At 44.4% G+C, this 22,376-nt stretch overlaps 1 protein-coding gene and 1 long non-coding RNA gene across 4 annotated transcripts in view; one reads left to right on the forward strand and one right to left on the reverse strand.

The window, feature by feature from the left end:
• The first annotated feature begins 280 nt into the window (after positions 1-280).
• The window catches only part of hdac8 (histone deacetylase 8), a 125,226-nt gene continuing 103,130 nt past the window's right edge, over positions 281-22,376 (forward strand). The window contains exons 1-3 of one of the 3 annotated variants that reach the window (XM_070883027.1): positions 281-441; positions 6,726-6,778; positions 11,232-11,362. In XM_070883027.1, coding sequence (XP_070739128.1) covers positions 331-441; positions 6,726-6,778; positions 11,232-11,362 — 295 coding nt within the window. In that variant the 5' untranslated portion in view covers positions 281-330. Of the gene's footprint in view, positions 442-3,709; positions 3,786-6,725; positions 6,779-11,231; positions 11,363-22,376 lie in introns of those variants that run through there. The other 2 variants (XM_070883029.1, XM_070883028.1) reach the window with 2 other exon arrangements.
• LOC139265729 (uncharacterized) lies at positions 4,068-11,748 on the reverse strand. The gene is made up of 2 exons (XR_011593607.1): positions 11,650-11,748; positions 4,068-6,764 (listed from the first exon to the last, which is right to left on the reverse strand). It is a non-coding gene; the product is annotated as an uncharacterized lncRNA (long non-coding RNA).

The raw sequence follows: 22,376 nt of genomic DNA on the forward strand, positions 1-22,376 counted from the left end.
AACCTCTGACTCAGAGACGTGTCTGAGTCACGGCTGACTGAATACTAAATATCCTTGAAAGAACAAAAATGACTGAAATAGAGACGAATATATAGTGACACCGCACCTACAGGATGTATATTATCCATTTGTCTTTTGGTAACATGTTCCAGGCCCATTGTTGCGTTCTTTCCCCTTCCTTCCCCCTTCATAACTGATGTTGGTGAGGGCGGAACTGTGCTTTTCCAGGATAACGTGTGCGGATGCCAGGCTGAGACACCCGGACCCTTTAGCAGGTTGCGCGAGGGCGGACGGGTTTCTGGGTTGCACGGGGCCGGCGGTCAGATAGAGATGGAGCCGGAGCCGGGTTTGGAGTCCGCCGCCGTCTCCACCACCACCACCTACATCTACACTCCCGCCTACGTCAAGAGATGCGACTCCCTTTCCAAGGTCACCAGCCGGGTAAGGCGAAAGGCCCACGCAGGTGTCCATAGCAACCAGACCCTGGCGGGACTCCGGTGTGAGACACGCTCATCCGCCTCCCCCCCCCCCCCCCACCCCCAAATTAGGGCGGTTAAAAAATTCTGCAAATCCGAAATAAAAACAGGTCGCGCTATAAATACACAGCAGGCCCATCAATATCTGAAGAGAGAGACCGACAGACCCGTTGCCAGAAATGTCAGAGACACGGAGTCACGGCCCTAGTAATCCGCCGCTTTTGACGTCCAGCAAGATGGAAAAAGTTATAACCCGACCCATTTCATTCTTGTTTTCATCCCAGGGAATTTTCGGTTCCCTGAATCGACTTTAAAAAAAAAGTTTGCAGCTCACTCACAATTGAAACAAACTCGCGTTACAGCAGTTAAGCTATGAAATAGCAGATTGAACCAATAAGTGATCATTTTAAAACAGGTTCTGCTTGGCTAACCTTATAGAATTACTTTGAAGGAATAACAGAGTATAGATGAAGGAAATGCAGTGAATATGATTTATGTGGATTGCACCATAGTCTGATAGTCTGCATCCCAGAGTACTTAAGGAAGTGGCCCTAGAAATAGTGGATGCATTGGTGGTCATTTTCCAACATTTCATGGACTCTGGATCAGTTCCTATGGACTGGAGAGTAGCTAATGTAACCCCACTTTTTAAAAAAGGAGGGAGAGAGAAAACAGAATTATAGATTGGTTAGATTGACATCGGTGGTGGGAAAAATGCTGGAGTCAATTATTAAAGATGTAATAGCAGTGCATTTGGAAAGCAGTGACAGGATAGGTCCAAGTCAGCATGGATTTATGAAAGGGAAATCATGCTTGACAAATCTTCTAGAATTTTTTGAGGATGTAACTAGTAGAGTGGATAAGGGAGAACCAGTAGATTTTTATTTGGACTTTCAAAAGGCTTTTGACAAGGTCCCACACAAGAGATCAGTGTGCAAAATAAAGGCACATGGTATTGTGGGTAATGTATTGATGTGGATAGAGAACTGGTTAGCAGAGAGTCGGGATAAACGGGTCCTTTTCAGAATGGCAGGTAATGACTAGTGGGGTGCCGCAGGGTTCAGTGCTGGGACCCCAGCTATTTACAATACACATTAATGATTTAGACGAAGGAATTGAGTGTGATATCTCCAAGTTTGTAGATGACACTAAGCTGGGTGGCAGAGCGAGCTGCAACGAGGATGCTTCGAGGCTGCAGGGGGACTTGGACAGATTAGCTGAATGGGCAAATGCATAGCAGATGCAATATAATGTGGATAAATGTGAGGTTATCCACTTTGGTGGCAAAAAAAGGAAGGCAAATTATTATCTGAATGGTGACAGATTAGTAAAAGGGGAGGTGCAACAAGACCTCGGTGTCATGGTACATCAGTCATTGAAGGTAGACATGCAGGTACAGCAGGCAGTAAAGAAAGCTAATGGCACGCTGGCCTTCATAGCGTGGGGATTTGAGTATAGGAGCAGGGAGGTCTTGCTGCAGTTATACAGGGCCTTGGTGAGACTACACCTTGAGTATTGTGTGCAGTTTTGGTCTCCTAATCTGAGGAAGGACGTGCTTGCTATTGAGGGAGTGCAGCGAAGGTTCACCAGACTGATTCCCGGGATGGCAGGACTGACATGAGGAAAGGCTGGATCGGCTAGGCTTGTACTCCCTGGAATTTAGAAGAATGAGAGGGGATCTCATAGAAACGTATAAAATCCTGACGGGACTGGACAGGTTCGATGCAGGAAGAATGTTCCCGATGTTGGGGAAATCCAGAACCAGGGCACACAGCCTAAGGATAAGTGGTAAGCCATTTAGGACCGAGATGAGGAGAAACTTTTTCACCCAGAGAGTTGTGAACCTGTGGAATTCTCTGCCACAGAAAGTTGTTGAGCCCAGTTTGTTGGACATAGTCAAAAGGGAGTTAGATGTGGCCCTTACAGCTCAAGGGATCAGGGGGTATGGAGAGAAGACTGGGATGGGGTACTGAGGTTGAATGATCAGTCATGATCATGTTGAATGGTGGTGCAGGCCCGAAAGGCCGAATGGCCTGCTCCCGCACCTATTTTCTATGTTTCTATGAGACAGGCTTGCTGGACCAGCTGATCTTTTACCGTGCTTCATTTTTCTATGTCCGTTTAATGTTTCCATGATATAGAGTTGAGAACATTTTTCACCCAGAGGATGGTGGGGGTTTGGAACTCACTGCCTGAAATGGTGGTAGAGGCAGAACGCTTCATTTTTATTTAAAAAGTAGTTGTATATGCACTTGAAGTGCTGCAACCTATAGGACTACGGACTAAGAGCTGGAATTAGGCTAGATGGGTCTTTGTATTGGCGGGCACAGACACGACTGGCCAAATAGCCTCCTTCTGTGCCGTAAACTTCTATGATTCTATGATTGCTGCTCTTGTCCTTCTTCGTAGTAGAGGTCACAGGATGGAGATGTTGTCGACAAAATCTTGGCGCAAAGCTGTTGTGCACCCTGTAGCTGCAGCCTCCGTGATCTGGTGATGGAGAGGCTGAATATTGAGTTGAATAGCAGAGTGCCGATCAAGCAACCTGCTCTATCCTAGATGGTGTTGAGCTTCTTGATTGTTGCTTTGGTTGAACCCATCTAAGTGAGTGTTCAGTATCCTATCACACTCCTGACGAGCCTTGCAACTGGTGAAAATACTTTTGAAGGGTCAGGAGGTTTGCCAGGCATTAGAGTATATAGCTTCTGCTCTGCTTTGGTAACCATGGCTGGTGCAGTTAATTACCCGGTGAACAATAATCCATAAGATATTGCTGATGAGGGACTCAGCGATGCTGGTGCTGCTGATGGTTAGTGGAGATGTCTTTGTTTTTCTATTTCTTGAGTTAATCATTACATTACCATCAGCCCAGACCTGAATGCTGTCCAAGTCCTGCTGTAGGTTGGCATTGGCTGTTTCATTACCATTGTAGTTGTGAATGGAGCTGAGGACTGGAACCATCACCGAATACTCCTATTCCTGACCTTATGACGAGGGAATGTTATTGACTTTGCAGCTGAAGCTGATTCCCTGAGGAAAACCTGGAATAATGTCCTGGATCTGCGATAATCAGCATCCAACAAAAATGAGTATCTTCCTTTGTGTTTTCCCTTTTAGCCTCATTGACCTTATTTTTGCAAGGACTCCTTTGTGCCATATTCAGTTAAATGCTGCCTTGATATTGAGGGCAGCTACTTTCTTCTCTCCTGGCATTCAGTTCTGTCAATATCAAGATTAAGGCTGCAATGAGGTTTGGAGCCAAGTGCTTCTGATGGAACCCAAACCGAGCTGCAGTGAGGAAATTAATTGGTGAGTAGGTGTCGCTCGATAGCACTCATATATGGTATACAAAAATATGCACTTTGGAAACCACTGATTCAACTGGTATTACAACTAATTTGCCTGAAACAATATCCTAAATAGCTTATCTGTCTTTAGGAGTTCACCTTTTGCAAATTGTATCTTCACTTCATAGGAACACGATAATATAAATAAAACCAAATTCCCTTCTAGGCTAAATAGGTAAAAATCTCAAACGTTATACCATTGGAGACTTTACAGGCTAAATGGTCTGTTCATTATGCTGTAACATTCTATAATCATGAATAGGTTTATTTTTATATGTTGACCATACACAACTAAATCAAAAGGTTGTCTTCGTTGCATCATGGGTACGACTAAGTCAATGTTTAAAGCAGTTTAAAATATAAAAGCAGGAAGTTTCACAGGTATCCTGTAACTTGTCCAATGCAAAAATTAGGAGCTTTTGGGTGCAAGTTTCAAGCAAGGCAGAATGTAGGGGACTTGGTTCTCAACCATCGCCAGAGGACCAGTAAAGTAACTGGTGCATTTATGAATCTAGGGAACAAAGATTATTGGTGTGACTTGGTAATTGCTATTCGCTTGTGAAGAATCAGTTATACAAGGTTTAATTTCAATTCCACACCAATTAGTGCAGATTTGTAGTTGTGGGATTGGAATTGTTTCTGGCCAAACATCTATTCCAACCCATTTTCATTTTCTTGGTGTCACCCTTGGCTCAGAGGTGGCACTTTCATCACTGAGTTAGAAAGTTATGGGTTTGAGCCTTAGGCCACAGATACTTGAGCACATAATCTAGGTTGACACTTCAATGCATTTTTGAGGAAGTACTGTACTGTTGGAGGTGCTGTCTTACAGATAAGGTATTAAACCAACTCTGCCCTCACAGGTGGACATAAAAGATCCCACTTTTTGAAGAAGAGTAGGGAAGTTCTCCTGGTGTCCTGGCCAACATTTATCCCTCAAACAACACCACCAAAAACAAATTATCTGGTCATTCATCTCTGCTGCTTTTTGCACCTTGCTGCATGCAGATTGACTGCTGCATTTCCCTACATTCCAACAGTGATTACTTCATTGGGTGTGAAGTGCTTTGGGACGACCTGAGAATGTGAAAGCTGCTATATAATACAAGTTTTTTTCTACTTTGTGAAGCAAGCAAATTCACCGAAATTCAGTGCCAATTTTTAACAGTAACACAATGCTCAGTAATCTTGCTGAGTCTATTGAGGTTTCCTTCTTTCCCTCAGCTTGCTTCCCTCCACAAATTGTTTGAACATCTTGGCTACTGGCACCATTTCAGAATGTATAAATAGGATGGGGTATAATATTTGCAGCAACAGTTTCACAAAAAAATAATGACATGCCTTTTGGCAAATGGCTTTTTGAGTGAAAGTGTTCCTGCAGCATTGGTGCCACTCTGCTGCCCTGTAATAAGGCACTGAAATTTGGTTATCAGTCCCATCCAAAATGATGAGTAAAAGCTTGGGTAGCATTAAGAACATAAGAAATAGGAACAGGAGTAGGCCATATGGCCCCTCGAGCCTGCTCCACCATTCAATAAGATCATGGCTGATCTGATCATGGACTCGGCTCCACTTCCCCGCTCGCTCCCCTTATCCCCTTATTGTTTAAGAAACTGTCTATTTCTATCTTAAATTTATTCAATGTCCCAGTTTCCACAGCTCTCTGAGGCAGCGAATTCCATCGATTTACAACCCTCTGAGAAGAAATTTCTCCTCATCTCTGTTTTAAATGGGCGGCCCCTTATTCTAAGATCATGCCCTCTAGTTCTAGTCTCCCCCATCAGTGGAAACATCCTCTCTGCATCCACCTTGTCAAGCCTCCTCATAATCTTATACATTTTGATAAGATCACTTCTCATTCTTCTGAATTCCAATGAGTAGAGGCCCAACCTACTCAACCTTTCCTCGTAATTCAACCCCCTCATCCCCAGAATCAACCTAGTGAACCTTCTCTGAACTGCCTCCAAAGTAAGTATATCCTTTCGTAAATATGGAAACCAAAACTGCACGCAGTATTCCAGGTGTGGCCTCACCAATACCTTTTATTGCTGTAGCAAGACTTCCATGCTTTTATACTCCATTCCCTTTGCAATAAAGGCCAAGATACCATTGGCCTTCCTGATCACTTGCTGTACCTGCATACTATCCTTTTGTGTTTCATGCACAAGTACCCCCAGGTCCCTCTGTACTGCGGCACTTTGCAATCTTTCTCCATTTAAATAATAACTTGCTCTTTGATTTTTTTCTGCCAAAGTGCATGACCTCACACTTTCCATCATTATACTCCATCCGCCAAATTTTTGCCCAATCACTATGGTTCCATAGTATTAGGCACACTCCAGTCCTTTGACCATGGGGGCAGAGGATGCATTATAGCTGAACTCAGTCCTGTCCTTGCCCAAGATTCATGTGCTTGCACTGTGCAGCAATTTACGGTGGGCAGGAGTAGGAACTGTACTGATTTTATTTTCAGTCCAGAGATACCGAGGCCAATTGCAGTGCTGTCCTGTCTAAGATCATCCAATTCAACATGCCCATATTTTGAAAATAAAATATTCTTTAGGCATTTGATTCATGCAGTTCCTTTACCCAGAGACAACACAAATTATCCTTTGGTCCCTGAAACTTCTGCTCCTGAACTGGCTGTGTGGAAATGACTGAGTGTGACCATGGGGGAGACTTGCTGTTTAAAAATCTTCTCCCAGCCTTTCCCATGGGGCAATCCCTAGAATCTACTTAGTTCCCTGACAGAATGGGCAAGATCTTGAATTGCTGTGTAAGGAATTGGAAGAACAAATTCATGTTCGCGCACTCAAATGTACTGCTTGGTTGCTGTTGGAAGCCTGTACATATTGTAGTATATTGTTGATCTTCACTTCTTATCCCTTTTTGTTTCTTCTAGGCCAGTATGGTCCATTCGCTGATTGCCTCTTATGGATTGCTGAAATACATGAGGTACAGCCATATTGTTTACCAGAAATATCTTTGCAGACATTAAGCTTCATGTTTATTATATTTTCTAACTCCATCCACACCCGCCTTGGCTCCATATCCCTTAATACCCTTGGCTAGCAAAAGTCTACCGATCTCAGATTTAAAATTCTTAATTGAGTTGTTATCTACTGCTTTTTGTGGGAGCATGTCTCGCGTTTCTACCACCCTTTGCGTGTAGCAGTGTTTCCTAACTTCTGTCTGAATGGCCTGGCTTTGATTTTAAGGTAATGTCCCCTTGTCCTCGACTCCCCATCAGTAGAAAAAGTTTTACTCTCTACCCAATCAATTCCTTTCAAAATCCTAAAAACCTTAATCAAATGAGTCCCTAACCTTCTATGTTCCAGGGAATACAAGCCTAATTTATGTAATCTGGCCTCATACTCTTAACTGTTGGAGCTCTGGTAACATTCTGGTGAATCTGCGTTGCACTCCTTCCAAGGCCAATTCTAAGGTGCAGTATCCACAACTGTACACAGTTCTGCAGATGTGGTCTAGAAATCCTAAATTGCTAACATGGATAAATTTTGCTCCAGTGGCATGAATATGGGCTGCCACCCACTGTCCCTATTTGACATTAAATATCTGCTCCCAGGGTGGTCCTCTGTGCTGGTTTTAAAATATGAAAAGGAGAGTAAAAAATTGGGGTGTGGGTGAAAAGAAATGTACAGCTCCCTTTATTTGTAGTTCATGAAGCTTTCTTGTTCCATTTTAATGAAAGTGCTGTTATCTGATTGAAGAGGATACTTGCTGAAGTTAAAGCTTGCTTCTCGTTTCACTCAGATTATCAGATCAGATTGGGATCAGGCACCTAACTTTTTTCCCAACCTCCCAGTTTCTCCTCAGTTCTCCAGAAGGTGGTGACTGAGGTCGTGATGTGTTTTATAGATGATAGTTGCGCTCCTTTTTACAAACAATGCCCTCTGGTTCATCCAGCATGTGCCACACAAATGTAATGCCTTGTGTATCACAATAAACACACTCTCTACCCCACCCAAAAACCATGTGACCTGGGAGAGGCAAAAAAACAGATTAAAAACCCAGGCAATCCCCCCCCCCACCCCTCCTCCCCCGGCAATTAATAAAAATATGTATACATATATTGTATAGCCATTCCTGGGATGCGGACATTGCTGGCAAGATCAGCATTTATTGCCCATCCCTAATTGTGGTGAAGGTACTTTCACAGTGCTGCTGAAGAATAAGTTCCAAGAATTTGATTCAATGATGAAGGAGGATCAAGTTACACACCAAGTCAGAACGGTGTGTGACTTTGAGGGGAACTTGAAGGTGATGTTGTTCCCGTGCATCTGTTGTATCAGGGCTGTAGTGATACCTGTCCTCCTGTATGGCTCAGAGATGTGGACCATATAGAGTAGACACCTCAAATCGCTGGAAAAATACCACCAACGATGTCGCTGCAAGATCCTGCAAATCCCTTGGGAGGACAGACACACCAATGTTGTGTTCTTGATCAGGCCAACATCCCCAACATTGAAGCACTGACCATACTCGACCAGCTCCGTTGGGCGGGCCACATTGTTCGCAAGCCTGACGCAAGACTCCTACACGGCAAGCGAGCCTCAGGTAGGCAGAGGAAACATTTCAAGGACACTCTCAAAGCCTCCTTGATAAAATGCAACATCCCCACCGACACCTGGGAGTCCCTGGCCAAAGACCGCCCTAAGTGGAGGAAGTGCAGCTGGGAGGGCGCTGAGCACCTCGAGTGTCGTCGCCGAGAGCATGCAGAAAACAAGCGCGGGCAGCGGAAGGAGCATGCGGCAAACCAGACTCCCCACCCACCCTTTCCTTCAACAACTGTCCCACCTGTGACAGAGACTGTAATTCCCGTATTGGACTGTTCAGTCACCTGAGAACTCACATTTAGAGTGGAAGCAAGTCTTCCTCGATTTCGAGGGACTGCCTATGATGATGGCGTCTGTTGCCCTAGTTCTAGGTGGTAAAGGTCGTGGGTTTGGGAGGTGCTGCCGAAGAAACCTTGGCGAATTGCTGCAGTGCATCTTGTAGATGGTACACACTACTGCCATGTTGCCCTGGTGGTGGAGGAAGTGCATGTTTAAGGTGGTGGATGGGGTGCCAATCAATTGGGCTGCTTTGTGCTGGATGGTGTTGAGCTTTTTGAGTGTTGTTGGAACTGCACTCATCTATGCAAATGGAAGAGTATTCCATCACACTCCTGACTTATGCCTTGTAGATGTTGAAAAGGCATTGGGAAGTCAGGAGGTGAGATACTTGCTGCAAAATACCCAATCTTTACCTGTTATTGTTGCCACAATATTTATGTGGCTTGTCCAGTTAAGTTTCTGGTCAATGGTGACTCCCAGGATGTTGATGGTGGGGGATTTGGCGATGGTAATGACATTGAATGTCGTGGAGCAGTGATTATACTCTCGCTTGTTGGAGATAGTCATTGCCTGGCATTTTTTAGCAGCGAACGTTACTTGCCGCTTATCAGCACAAGCCTGAATGTCGTCCAGGCCGTGCTGCATGCGAGCATAGATTGCTTCATTATCTGAGGAGTTGCGACTGGAATTGAACATTATGCAATCATCAGCGAACATCCCCACTTCTGACCTTATGATGGAGGGAAGGTTATTGATGAAGCAGCTGAAGATGGTTGGGTCTAGACACTGTCCTGAGGAACTCTAGCAGCGATGTCTTGGGCTGAGATGATTGACCTCCAACAACAACAACCATCTTCCTTTGTGCGAGGTATGACTATAGCCATTGGAGTGTTCCCCCCCCCCCTCCCCAATTCCCATTGACTTTAATTTTACTAGGGCTCCTTGACACCACACTTGGTCAAATGCTGCCTTGAGGTCAATGGCAGTCACTCTCACCTCACCCCTGGAATTCAGCTCTTTTGTCCATGTTTGGGCCAAGGCTGTACTGAGGTCTGGGGACTACATTAGCCTCCTTGCAGTATACAGGAATCATTCCAGAGTGCAGTGACTGTCTTCAAGAGTGAAGACTTATGTAAAGTACTCATTTAATATTTCTGCCATACTCGATGAGTCCTTAATAACCTGTCTTTGAGCATCCTTCAACGGCCCAATACAGTCTTTGATAGTTCTCTAACTCTTAACATAACACAGCTTTCCCCATTACTTCCACAATTGTCTACAATCCCCTTTTCTATTATCCTTTTAGCTGATCTGATAGCAGCCTTGTTTTCTTTAGCTGTTCCATGTACTTTTACGCTGGTTATTTGAGAATTAGATGCCTTTTAGTTTGTGGAAATATTTCTGTTTACATCTACTTTGTCTTTGTACATGACCAGTCAGCCACCTTAGCTTTTTCTTATCGCACTCCCTTCTTTAGACTTTGGGTACATATTTGTCTTACACATTTTTTTATCATCTTCAAAACTTTCCAATTATAACATTGGTCTCATCACCACCCAGTAGGATTAGAAACATAGAAATCTACAGCGCAGAAGGAGGCCATTTCGGCCCATTGTGTCTGCGCCGGCTGACAAAGAACCACACGGCCCTCGGTCAACAGCCCTGAAGGTTACATATAAACCTATGACCAATGAACGATGGCAGAAAGGTAAAGAGCACCCAGCCCAGTCCACCCCACACAACTGCAACACCCCTTACACTAAAACAGTCTACATTCCACCCCAATCATGTTAACCGGTTAGCCAATTAACCCGTTCCAAATCGTCTACCAATTTAGCAAAGTTGCGCTTCCGATTTCTGGTACAAGTTGTAGATCTTTAGTGTCTTTGGTTCTACTAGCCAATTGAAACCATATATTGTTTCCTCACCTAACTGTCTGTGCTTCATGTGTGAATCTCGGCAGTGAGCATTCGCAGGCTCTCATCTGACGCATACACATTTGTGCTTCCAGCAACTCATTGAGAGAGGATCAGCAATGAGAGCCCAGGCTAATTGTTTTGTTCCCCATCCCTGATTTGGGGGCACTGATGCTAATTGTAGCCTTTATTGAGAACAACTAATTCAGCACGGATCAAACTGGGATTTTCCTGGTTTGCATAGCGCATTATCACACTGGTAATTGTGTTTTCCCATTGAGTTCAGTCAGGCAGCTAACTTTAATATTTCCACCCTTTCCAAAAATATATAGGTTTTATGGTATGTGCTGATTTAGTTGGAACACATATAGCTACATGTTTTATTCAGTATTTGGCTTTGTATAATCATCTACCCAGTTGACAATACTTTTTATTGTGCTGCAATTCTGTCACTGTACTTTGAAAATATTGAACACCTATTAAGGATGACACACAAATATCCTCCAGTCCAGATAGTCATTGAGACTGAGGGATAAACCCCAGAAGCTGGTTCATATTTTAGTGAGAATTGGGTTCCATCCAATTGTTCCAGAAGGTGTAAAATCATAAAGTTGATGTTTTTATCGTTTCCAACAGAGTAGTCAAACCCCGAGTAGCTTCAATGGAGGAAATGGCAATGTTTCATACAGATGCCTACCTGGAACATTTACGGAAAATCAGTGAGGATGGTGATGATGATGACCCTGAGTCTGTAGAGTATGGACTAGGTGAGCAGCCTGACCTGAATCTTTTTAAAATGTTTCGACTTTCCTTCCCCTCCCCCCCATCTTTTGTTTGCGATTTTATCGTTGTGAAGGATTTTCACCATCAAGAACTTCTAGGTATAATCGGTCAGATGTAGAGAAAGGAATCTCCACTCTGCCTTTATATTAGTGGTTCACCACTACTGCACTAATGTGACTTTTGCATTTCTGTGGCCTCTGAGTGATACTGCCAATTTAATACAGAATAGTACTTGATGGTGATAATGGGCTCAATTTTAGCCACTGCTTACCAGAGGTGCACCAGTTTTCCACGCGTGGAAGTGCGCCAAAAATCTTCGGGCCTATTTTGGCCGCTGTCCCGGGTCTTCTAGCTGCTGGCGTGGTGACTGGGTCTGTGGGCGGAGCCTGTGTCCTGCGCTGGAAGCAGTGCCGGGATGCTGGACATGCGCAGTAGGATCAGAATTGCCGCGATCGCGCATGCGCAGTAGAATCGGGTCAGTGGGTGAGTGACAGAGCTGCAGTTTCAACTGACCGCGTGTGCGCAGTAGAATCGGGCTGCCGTTAGTGGAGAAGTTAGGAAAATTAATAAGCACAACAACAATCGCTGCCCCCCCCCCCCCCCCCAGACCTCAGACAGAATCAAAAAGCAACATTGCAGCTTATTGTTTATCAGATCCAGTGGGTCTTCTGTTTTGTATTCGAGAATTGAGTCGTCGTCCCTTCAGCCTCCCAATACTTTGCCGCGTTTCTGCCCAGCCCAGCCGAGCCTCTCCCTCCAACCCCTTCCCTTCCCTTCAGCCTCCCGATGCGTCTTTGCCGGCCGCTCCTTTCCCAGGCGGTATGGCCTCCCGTACAGGCCGGCCCGCTGCCTTCCACGGCCGAGTTCAATTCAAGGTAGGATTTACTACAATTATTTATTATTCAATTGTTTACCTGAGTTCTTTATTTTTATTGAGTTATTTCAACTTTCATTTGCAATGTTTGGTGCTTGGATGCAGGTCCTTATTTACTTACCTGCACCCGCAAGGTTTTTCAGAGCTGGCCACAAACGCTGACCTAAGTGGATTTGGAGTAACTTTTAACTGGCCAGAATTGCCTAAATGGCCAAAACTGGCGTAAGTGGCTGGGAACTCCCCTTTTTGGAAAAAAAAACCTGAACTAAAAAAAATTGTACCTAAGTTACTCTGGAGCAAGTTGATTGGGGAAAATAGCGTTTTTTAACTTAGGCCAGACAAACCAACTTACTCCAAAAAAATTGGAGCAAGTCATGGCCAAAATTGGGCCCCAATGAGTGAAAGTAAGGGCAGCTTTGAGTTTATGACCGCAAAGGACCAGGTTGAGACTGCTGAAGTCCTTCACTTAGGAACCTTGGCATTGGCAGAAAGGACATGTTTCATCCCAGCAGTTTGGGCTGGATTATAAACCAGGACAAAAGAGTAAAAGGACAGTTTTATAAATCCACTGTGCTAAAATGAATGAGGTATTCTATTATTGTACATTATGATGCAGCGCTTCTTTCCAACTATTTTCCCCTTTCTCCTGTAGTTTCCCTCAACTACTCATCAGCTTCCACAAAGTGAATAAAGAGTAACCTACTCCAAAGCTCCACCTAAGCTGTTCTGAAACTATTCTTTGGAATATTTGCCAGATTCTCCTAACCGGTGTTCTTTCTCTTAGTCTCTGCTTGGCAACCTCCTGCTCCACTGTATGACTGAGCTCAGGAACTTAGGGTTGTGGGGAGAATGATCACAGGGATGAACTCTGTGCCAGTCTGTTGCTGTTTTTTGATGCATCTTGACGCATTGGTAATTCTGTGACTTTAGTGCCACAGTAAACTGAAGTAAACCATTGCGATGTAATGAGGGTTCATCTTTTTCCATGAATTGGCCTCGGGTTTTTAAATCTTTTCTTGCCTTTCCCAAGCGATTATATGGTTGCTTGTGGGTGGATGAGTGGGGTTGCGTTGCCTCGTTGCAACATGGCTGAATGGGACAGACTCCATGGATCAGCTGGTCTTTTTTTGATCGTCTTTTACATATGTTTCATAAATATATTTCATGCTCCAGTTGTTCTGTAGGCTTTTTCTTTTGATTAAGTCCATATGTTTTAAGAGTTGAGTTCAGATAAATGCAAAGCTGCTTTGCCAGGAAATGTACTGCTTGGATCCAACTTTCTGGAAATTGTAGATACATTAAAGATAATTTCACTTTCTTTGTCCCACAGTGCATTACTCATTCAACAACTTGGTCTACAACCAAAGCAGAAAATGCTGAACAGAAATAATTCACAGTAGTAATCATCGTGGTGTGTTTATAGAGGTTTAGTCCATTGGAATTCTGCATAAAGGAAGTGAATGGGAAGGGGTTTGATATGTTGAAATTGTATCCAGTGGGAATGAATGGGTAGGATTTTGGTCCATTTAGCAGGTTGCAGATGGAAACCCTAATCTGATCGTTCCTGTTGTTTTCTGAAAGGGAGTGAAGCTTTTGAATCATCTCTAGATGCTAGGTCCACATAATCTAAACATTCTATTAGGTTATTGCTATTTCCTTATAGCTGTGCCTGATCTGTGTACTAGTTGTACTTGGAAACGAATAGCTGATCAAGCAGTCATCTCCTGAATCTGAGTTTCAGAAAACCTCTTTGAACATTACTGCTCAGGGAGTTTATAGATAACATTGTTTCATTTTGCAGTGATTCAAGATTTATGCTACTTTTGTAAACTGTAAAGTGTCTGAGCAATGGTCAGTTGTGCACAGTATAGTCCCAGAGGTTGATTGATTTAGATTAGACATTTGACATTTAATAATCTATGCATTCATCTGTCACATCAGAGCTAATTTGAATGAATTTAAGAGCTGGCGACCATTTGAAAGAATTTTTGAGAATACAGTTCCTTACGAGCTATTGTAACCCTATTGTCAAACCATATAGGGTTTATCATCCTCCTGCAGCAGTTGTGCATTGCTTGTTGCAATACTATTTAGAAGTTACCATTATAAATGCTGATTTAGAAACATAGAAATCTACAGCGCAGAAGGAAGCCATTTCGGCCCATTGTGTCCGCGCCGGCCGTCCTCGGTCAGCAGCCCTGAAGGTTACATATAAACAAACCTATGAACAATGGTGGAAAGGTAAAGAGCACCCGGCCCAACCAGTCCGCCCCACACAACTGCGACACCCCTTGCACCGAAACATTCTACACATCACCCCAACCGGAGCCATGTGATCTCCTGGGAGAGGCACAAACCAGATGAAAAACCCAGACCAATTGGAGAAAAAAAAATCTGGGAAAATTCCTCTCCGACCCATCCATGAGATCACCCTGGCAGTATTCGATTCCCTACAGTACTTACCATCGTATCTGCACCAGCCAACAAGAGGTTATCCAGTTTAATCCCACTTACCAGCTCTAGGTCTGTAGCCCTGCAGGTTATGGCAATTCAAGTGCCCATCCAAACACTTTTTAAATGTGAAGGTTTCTGCATCCACCACTCTTCCAGGCAGTGAGGTCCAGACCCCCACAACCCTCTGCGTGAAGAAGCCTCCTTTCAAATCCTCTCTCATCCTTCCAACAACCATCTTAAAACTATGCCCCCTTGTAATTGGTCCCACCACCAAGAGAAATAGGCCCCTGCTATCCACTATATCAAGGCCACTCAAAATTTTGTACACCTCAATGAGGTCTCCTCTCAGCCTCCTCTGTTCCAATGAGAACAAACCCAACCTATCCAATCTGTCCTAGCTAAGATTCTCCATTCCAGGCAGCATCCTAGTAAATTTCCTCTGCACCCTCTCTAGTGCAATCACATCCTTCCTGTAATACGGTGACCAGAACTGCATGCAGTACTCCAGCTGTGGCGTATCCAGAGTATTATACAATTTAAGCATAACCTCCCTGCTCTTGTACCTCGGCCAATAAAGGCAAGCATTCCAGATGCCTTCTTAACCACCTTACCCACCTAGCCTACTACTTTCAGGGATCTGTGGACAAGCACTCCAAGGTCCCCAAGTGTAGTTCATCTACACTTCTAAGTGGCCTACCATTTAATGTGTGTACCCTTTCCTTATTAGCCCTCCCAAAGTGCATTACCTTCTCCGAATTAAATTCCATTTGCCACTGCTCTGCCCACCTGACCAGTAGATTGATATCCACCTGCATGACTTTACTCTTCATTAACAACCACACAGCCAATTTTAGTGTCATCTGCAAACTTCTTAATCATACTCCCGATATTCCAATCTAGATCATTGATGTATACCACAAAAAGCAAGGGACCCAGTACCAAGCCCTGCTGAACCCCACTGGAAACATCCTTCCAGTCACAAAAACATCCATCAACCATTACCCTTTGTTTCCTACCTCTAAGCCAATTTTGCATCCAACTTGCCACTTTGCTCTGGATCCCATGGGCTTTAACCTTCATGACCAGTCTACCATGTGGGACCTTATCAAAAGCATGGCTAAAGTCCTTATACACTACATCATATGCACTACCCTCTTCGACCCTGCTGGTTACTTCCTCAAAAAATTCAATCAGGCTAGTCAAACACGATCTTCCCTTAACAAATCCGTGCTGATTGTCCCTAATTAATCGTTGTCTTTCAGGATTTTTTCCAATAATTTTCCCACCACTGAGGTTAGGCTGACAGGCCTGCAATTACTCTGCCTATCCCTTTCTCCCTTCTTAAACAAGGGTACCACATTAGCAGTGCTCCAGTCCTCCGGCACCATGCCCACATCCAAAGAGGACTGAAAAATGATGGCCAAGGCCTCTGCTATTTCCTCTTTTACCTCGCTCAACGGCCTGGGATGCATTTCAACCGGGCCTGGGGACTTATCTACTTTCAAAGCTGCTAACCCCTTAATACCTCCTCTCTCACTATGTTTATTTCATCCAATAAATCTTCCTTCAAATGCACTCATAGAACTGAAGAATATTCCTATTGGCTTGCCCAAATGCAAATATATTACTGCCACAAGCCACTAGATGGCATTAGGTGCCAGTCTTCAGAAAGAGCCACAAGTTGCCTGCCTCATTGCTGTAAATATTTATTAAAGGAAAGTATTGAAGGAGACTATAGCTTCTAAGGTTGCCTCTTTTCATGTTACTTTTCATATTACAGAGCTCAAATAAATTAATGCCTCTATAATTTAATTTTATTTATTTGAGCTCTGTGCCACACCTGTTGAGATTCAAAGTTTGCATTGGGTGGAGGCACAAACTGACGAAGCTGATGCTAGTGAGCGCAAGGCCGGCTTTATGACTGCTGATCCAGAGTAGCACAGATTCCTTAACTCACGCTGGCTGATATTTCATACAGAGACTAGTTGAGTGAGGTTATTTGCAATATCCAATAGTCTTAATATTTTGTGTGTTCCCCTCCTTCCCTGTGGAGTGGCACCTGACCTTGACTTGGTGTCGCTGCAAAATTCTAGGATCATGCTGGGCACGAAGTCATGAAGTTGTATTGTGTAGTGCACTGTTGTGCCAAGACATTTTACTACTGGTTCACCACCATGACTTTTTTAAAGTAAACTGTACCAATATTTATACAATGACTTTTGTGTCATCAATGTTCGCAGGTTAAAGGTACACAGCCAGATAGGGAATGGGTGACCAACAGGAAGAGCAGTGCAAGGAAGGTAGTGCAGGGGTCCCCTGCGGTCATCCCTCTGCAAAACAGATACATCGCTTTGGGTACTGTTGAGGGCGATGACTCATTAGGGGAGAGCATCAGCAGCCAAGTTAGTTCATGGCACTGTGGGTGGCTCTGCTGCACAGGAGGGCAGGCAAAAGAGTGAGAGAGCTATAGTGATGGGGGATTCGATTGTAAGGGGAATAGATAGGCGTTTCTGCGACCGCAACCGAGACTCCAAGATGGTATGTTGCCTCCCTGGTGCAAGGGTTGAGGATGTCTCGGAGTGGGTGCAGGACATTCTGAAAAGGGAGGGTGAACAGCCAGTTGTCGTGGCACATATAGGTACCAACGATATAGGTAAAAAAACGGGATGAGGTCCTACGAGATGAATTTAGGAAGCTAGAAGCTAAATTGAAAAGTAGGACCTCAAAAGTAGTAATCTCAGGATTGCTACCAGTGCCACGTGCTAGTCAGAGTAGGAATCGCAGGATAGCTCAGATGAATACGTGGCTTGAGGAGTGGTGCAAAAGGAGGGATTCAAATTCCTGGGACATTGGAACCGGTTCTGGGGGAGGTGGGACCAGTACAAACCGGACGGTCTGCACCTGGGCAGGACCGGAACCAATGTCCTATGGGGAGTGTTTGCTAGTGCTGTTGGGGAAGAGTTAAACTAACATGGCAGGGGGATGGGAACCTATGCAGGGAGACAGAGGGAAATATAATGGAGGCAGAAGCAAAAGATAGAAAGGAGAATAGTAAAAGTGGAGGGCAGAGAAACCCAAGGCAAGAAACTAAAAGGGCCACATTACAGCAAAATTCTAAAGGGGCAAAGTGTTTTAAAAAGACAAGCCTGAAGGCTCTGTGCCTCAATGCAAGGAGTATTTGGAATAAGGTGGACGAATTAATGGCGCAAATAGCAGTTAACGGATATGATGTAATTGGCATCACGGAGACATGGCTCCAGGGTGACCAAGGCTGGGAACTCAACATTCAGAGGTATTCAACATTTACGAAGGATAGACAGAAAGGAAAAGGAGGTGGGGTGGCGTTGCTAGTTAAAGAGGAAATTAATGCAATAGTAAGGAGGGACATTAGCTTGGATGATGTGGAATCGGAATGGTTGGAACTGCGGAATACCAAAGGGCAGAAAACGCTAATGGGAGTTGTGTACAGACCACCAAACAGTAGTAGTGAGGTTGGGGACAGCATCAAACAAGAAATTAGGGATGTGTGCAATAAAGGCACAGCAGTTATCATGGGTGACTTTAATCTACATATTGATTGGGCTAACCAAACTGATAGCAATGCGGTAGAGGAGGATTTCCTGGAGTGTATTAGAGATGGCTTTCTAGACCAATATGTCGAGGAACCAACTAGAGAGCTGACCATACTAGGCTGGGTGATGTGTAATAAGAAAGGACTAATTAGCAATCTTGTGTGAGGCCCCTTGGGGAATAGTGACCATAATATGGTAGAATTCTTTATTAAGATGGAGAGTGATACAGTTAATTCAGAAACTAGGGTCCTGAACTTAAGGAAAGGTAACTTCGATGGTTTGAGGCGTGAATTGGCTAGAATAGAATGGCAAATGATACTTAAAGGGTTGACGGTGGATAGGCAATGGCAAACATTTAAAGATCACATGGATGAACTTCAGCAATTGTACATCTCTGTCTGGAGTAAAAATAAAACTGGGAAGGTGGCTCAACCGTGGCTAACAAGGGAAATTAAGGATAGTGTTAAATCCAAGGAAGAGGCATATAAATTGGCCCGAAAAAGCAGCAAACCTGAGGACTGGGAGAAATTTAGAATTCAGCAGAGGAGGACAAAGGGTTTAATTAAGAGGGGGAAAATAGAGTACGAGAAGAAGCTTGCCGGGAACATAAAAACTGACTGCAAAAGGTTCCACAGATATGTGAAGAGAAAAAGATTAGTGAAGATAAACATAGGTCCCTTGCAGTCGGATTCAGGTGAATTTATAATGGTGAACAAAGAAATGGCAGACCAGTTGAACAAATACTTTAGTTCTGTCTTCACGAAGGAAGACAAATAACCTCCCCTAAGTACTAGGGGAATGAGGGTCGAGTGAGAAGGAGGAACTGAAGGATATCCTTATTAGGCAGGAAATTGTGTTAGGGAAATTGATGGGATTGAAGGCCGATAAATCCCGGGGGCCTGATAGTTTGCATCCCAGAGTACTTAAGGAAGTGGCCCGAGAAATAGTGGATGCATTGGTGATCATTTTCCAACAGTCTATCAACTCTGGATCAGTTCCTATGGACTGGAGAGTAGCTAATGTAACACCACTTTTTAAAAAGGGAGGGCGAGAGAAAGCGGGTAATTAATAGGCTGGTTAGCCTGACATCAGTAGTGGGGAAAATGTTGGAATCAATTATTAAGGATGAAATAGCAGCACAAATGGAAAGCAGTAACAGGATCGGTCCAAGTCAGCATGGATTTATGAAAGGGAAATCATGCTTGACAAATCTTCTGGAATTTTTTGAGGATGTAACTCGTAGAGTGGACAAGGGAGAACCAGTGGATGTGGTGTATTTGGACTTTCAAAAGGCTTTTGACAAGGTCCCACACAAAAGATTGGTGTGCAAAATCAAAGCACATAGTATTGGGGAGAATGTACTGACGTGGATAGAGAACTGGTTGGCAGACAGGAAGCAGAGAGCCGGGATAAACGCGTCCTTTTCAGAATGGCAGGCAGTGGCTAGTGGAGTGCCGCAGTGCTCAGCGCTGGAACCCCAGCTCTTTACAATACTCATTAATGATTTAGATGAAAGAATTGAGTGTAGTATCTCAAAGTTTGCAGATGACACTAAACTGGGTGGCGGTGAGAGCTGTGAGGAGGATGCTAGGAGGCTACAGGGTGACTTGGACAGGTTAGGTGAGTGGGCAAATGCACGGCAGATGCAATATAATGTGGATAAATGTGAGGTTATCCACTCTGGGGGCAGAATATTATCTGAACGGCGGCAGACTAGGAAAAGGGGAGGTGCAACGAGACCTGGGTGTCATGGTTCATCAGTCATTGAAAGTTGGCATGCAGGTACAGCAGGCGGTGAAGAAGGCAAATAGTATGTTGGCCTTCATAGCTAGGGGATTTAAGTATCGGAGCAGGGAGGTCCTACTGCAGCTGCACAGGGCCTTGGTGAGGCCTCACCTGGAGTATTGTGTTCAGTTTTGGTCTCCTAATCTGAGGAAGGACGTTCTTGCTATTGAGGGAGTGCAGCGAAGGTTCACCAGACTGATTCCCGGGATGACTGGGCTGACATATGAGGAGAGACTGGATCAACTGGGCCTTTATACACTAGAGTTTAGAAGGATGAGGGAGGATCTCATAGAAACATACAAGATTCTGACGGGACTGGACAGGTTCGATGCGGTAAAAGATTGTTCCCGATGTTGGGGAAGTCCAGAACCAGGGGACGCAGTCTTAGGATAAGGGCCATTTAGAACTGAGATGAGGAGAAACTTCTTCACTCAGAGAGTTGTTAACCTGTGGAATTCCCTGCCACAGAGAGTTGTTGATGCCAGTTCATTGGATATGTTCAAGAGGGAGTTAGATATGGCCCTGACGGCTAAAGGGATCAAGGGGTATGGAGAGAAAGCAGGAAAGGGGTATTGAGGGAATGATCAGACATGATCTTATCGAATGGTGATGCAGGCTCGAAGGGTCGAATGGCCTACTGCACCTATTTTCTATGTTTCTATGTTAAACCAGCTGCATCACCAGATACAAAAGCAGAATCAGAATACCTTATCCCACAACCAAATGTAAAACTATACATTATTATAGTGTTCGGAGAAGCACCTATTTTAACCTTGGTTAACAGCTATCTATTGTCCTATGCCATGGAGAGGTAGGATGAGGCGTTTGCATTCAGGGCTAGGGCAATGGGGAACCTTGGAGGAAGTTTGACCCGGTGGGCTAGGGAAAGGGGAGGAAAGTGGCAAAGGCAGTTGAATGGGTAGTCTCAATCTTAGTGACAAATAAGTCCATGAGCTTGTTGCACTTACTGTTGGCGATGAAGGGGCAGGAGGCAGGGGAGAAGGGTTTTAAAAGACGGTTTGCAGTAGAGAAAAGAAGCTGGGGTTATCTTTGCATTCCACGGTGGTCCTGGAATAGAGAGCAGTTTTGGCAGATGAGAGTAGAAGACCTGATTGTGCTTTATGTGGTCCACCAGATCTGGCGATGAATGGTTAAACCAGTTGTCTGCCATATATGTTCACGCTGCGTCCCTTGGACTTCAGGGAGCGGAGATGAGGGCCGTACTGGGGGAACGACCAAGGTGAGAGAGAGTATTGGTTTGAATGGGGACAAGGGCATTAAAGGTGGAGCTGAGGATGTGGCTGGGCAGATCGTTCGCTGCAGAAATGTCGTGGTGAATGGAGGGCCAAAGGCTAGACGGTTGGGATTTTGAACATGCAGTTATAAGTGAATTGAGAGAGTTTTTTCTGGGGGCGGACACAGAAGGAGGTAAGGTTGGGAGCAGGAGGGGATGTGAGTGGAGAGCAATACAAGGAACTGATCAGATATGGCCATATCTGTGATTGACACGTTGGGAGTAGCGTGGCCTTGTGAGATGGCAAAGTCAAGGGGGTGGCCATGAATATGGGCTGGGGAGTTTATATGGAGGGAGAGATTAAGGGAGGATAGGAGGGCAGTGAGCTCAGAGGAGAGAGAACATGTTGAGTTGAGATGGAGGTTGAAATCACCGAGGATGAGAAGAGGTAAGGGAGGAAAGCGATGAAGATACCTTGGTTAGAACATTTTCATGGTACTTTGGTGGGCGGGAGAGATCGAGGATTTTAAATGAGAGGCGAGAGGGGTGGAACCAGGTGAGATCCCGAAATCGAGGCATAGGTATAGAGTATAAAAACCAAGTGATAATGCTAAATCTATGCAAATCATTGGTTAGGGTAATTTTAGAATATTGTGACCAGTTTTGGGTGACCAACTTCAGGAAAGATGACAAGGGCACAGAGAGAGAGATTACAGAAGAGATTTATTGGGATGATGCCGAGAATGGGAGCCTTTAGTTACAAGGTGAGTTGGAAAAACTAAGCTTCGTTCAGTTTGACAGAAAAGGTTAAGAGGAGATCTGCTAGGACTGTTCAGAATTCCTAAGGTTACTTCCATTGCTCAGTACGTCGGTAACGGGAGGGTATAAATGTAAGATCTTCGCCAAAAGAACGCAGGGAGTGATTAGGGAAAGCACTTTTATGCGGACAGTTAGTATATTGTATGCCCTAGTGGAAACTGAATACAATGTAGCTTTAAAAAAAAAAGCAGTGGATAAGTATTGAGAAAAAAATTAAAAGGCTGTGGGGATGGGTTAAGTGCATTGCTATTTCAGAGCCG

Source organism: Pristiophorus japonicus, chromosome 6 (genome assembly GCF_044704955.1).
Source record: "Pristiophorus japonicus isolate sPriJap1 chromosome 6, sPriJap1.hap1, whole genome shotgun sequence".
NCBI lineage: Eukaryota > Metazoa > Chordata > Chondrichthyes > Pristiophoridae > Pristiophorus > Pristiophorus japonicus.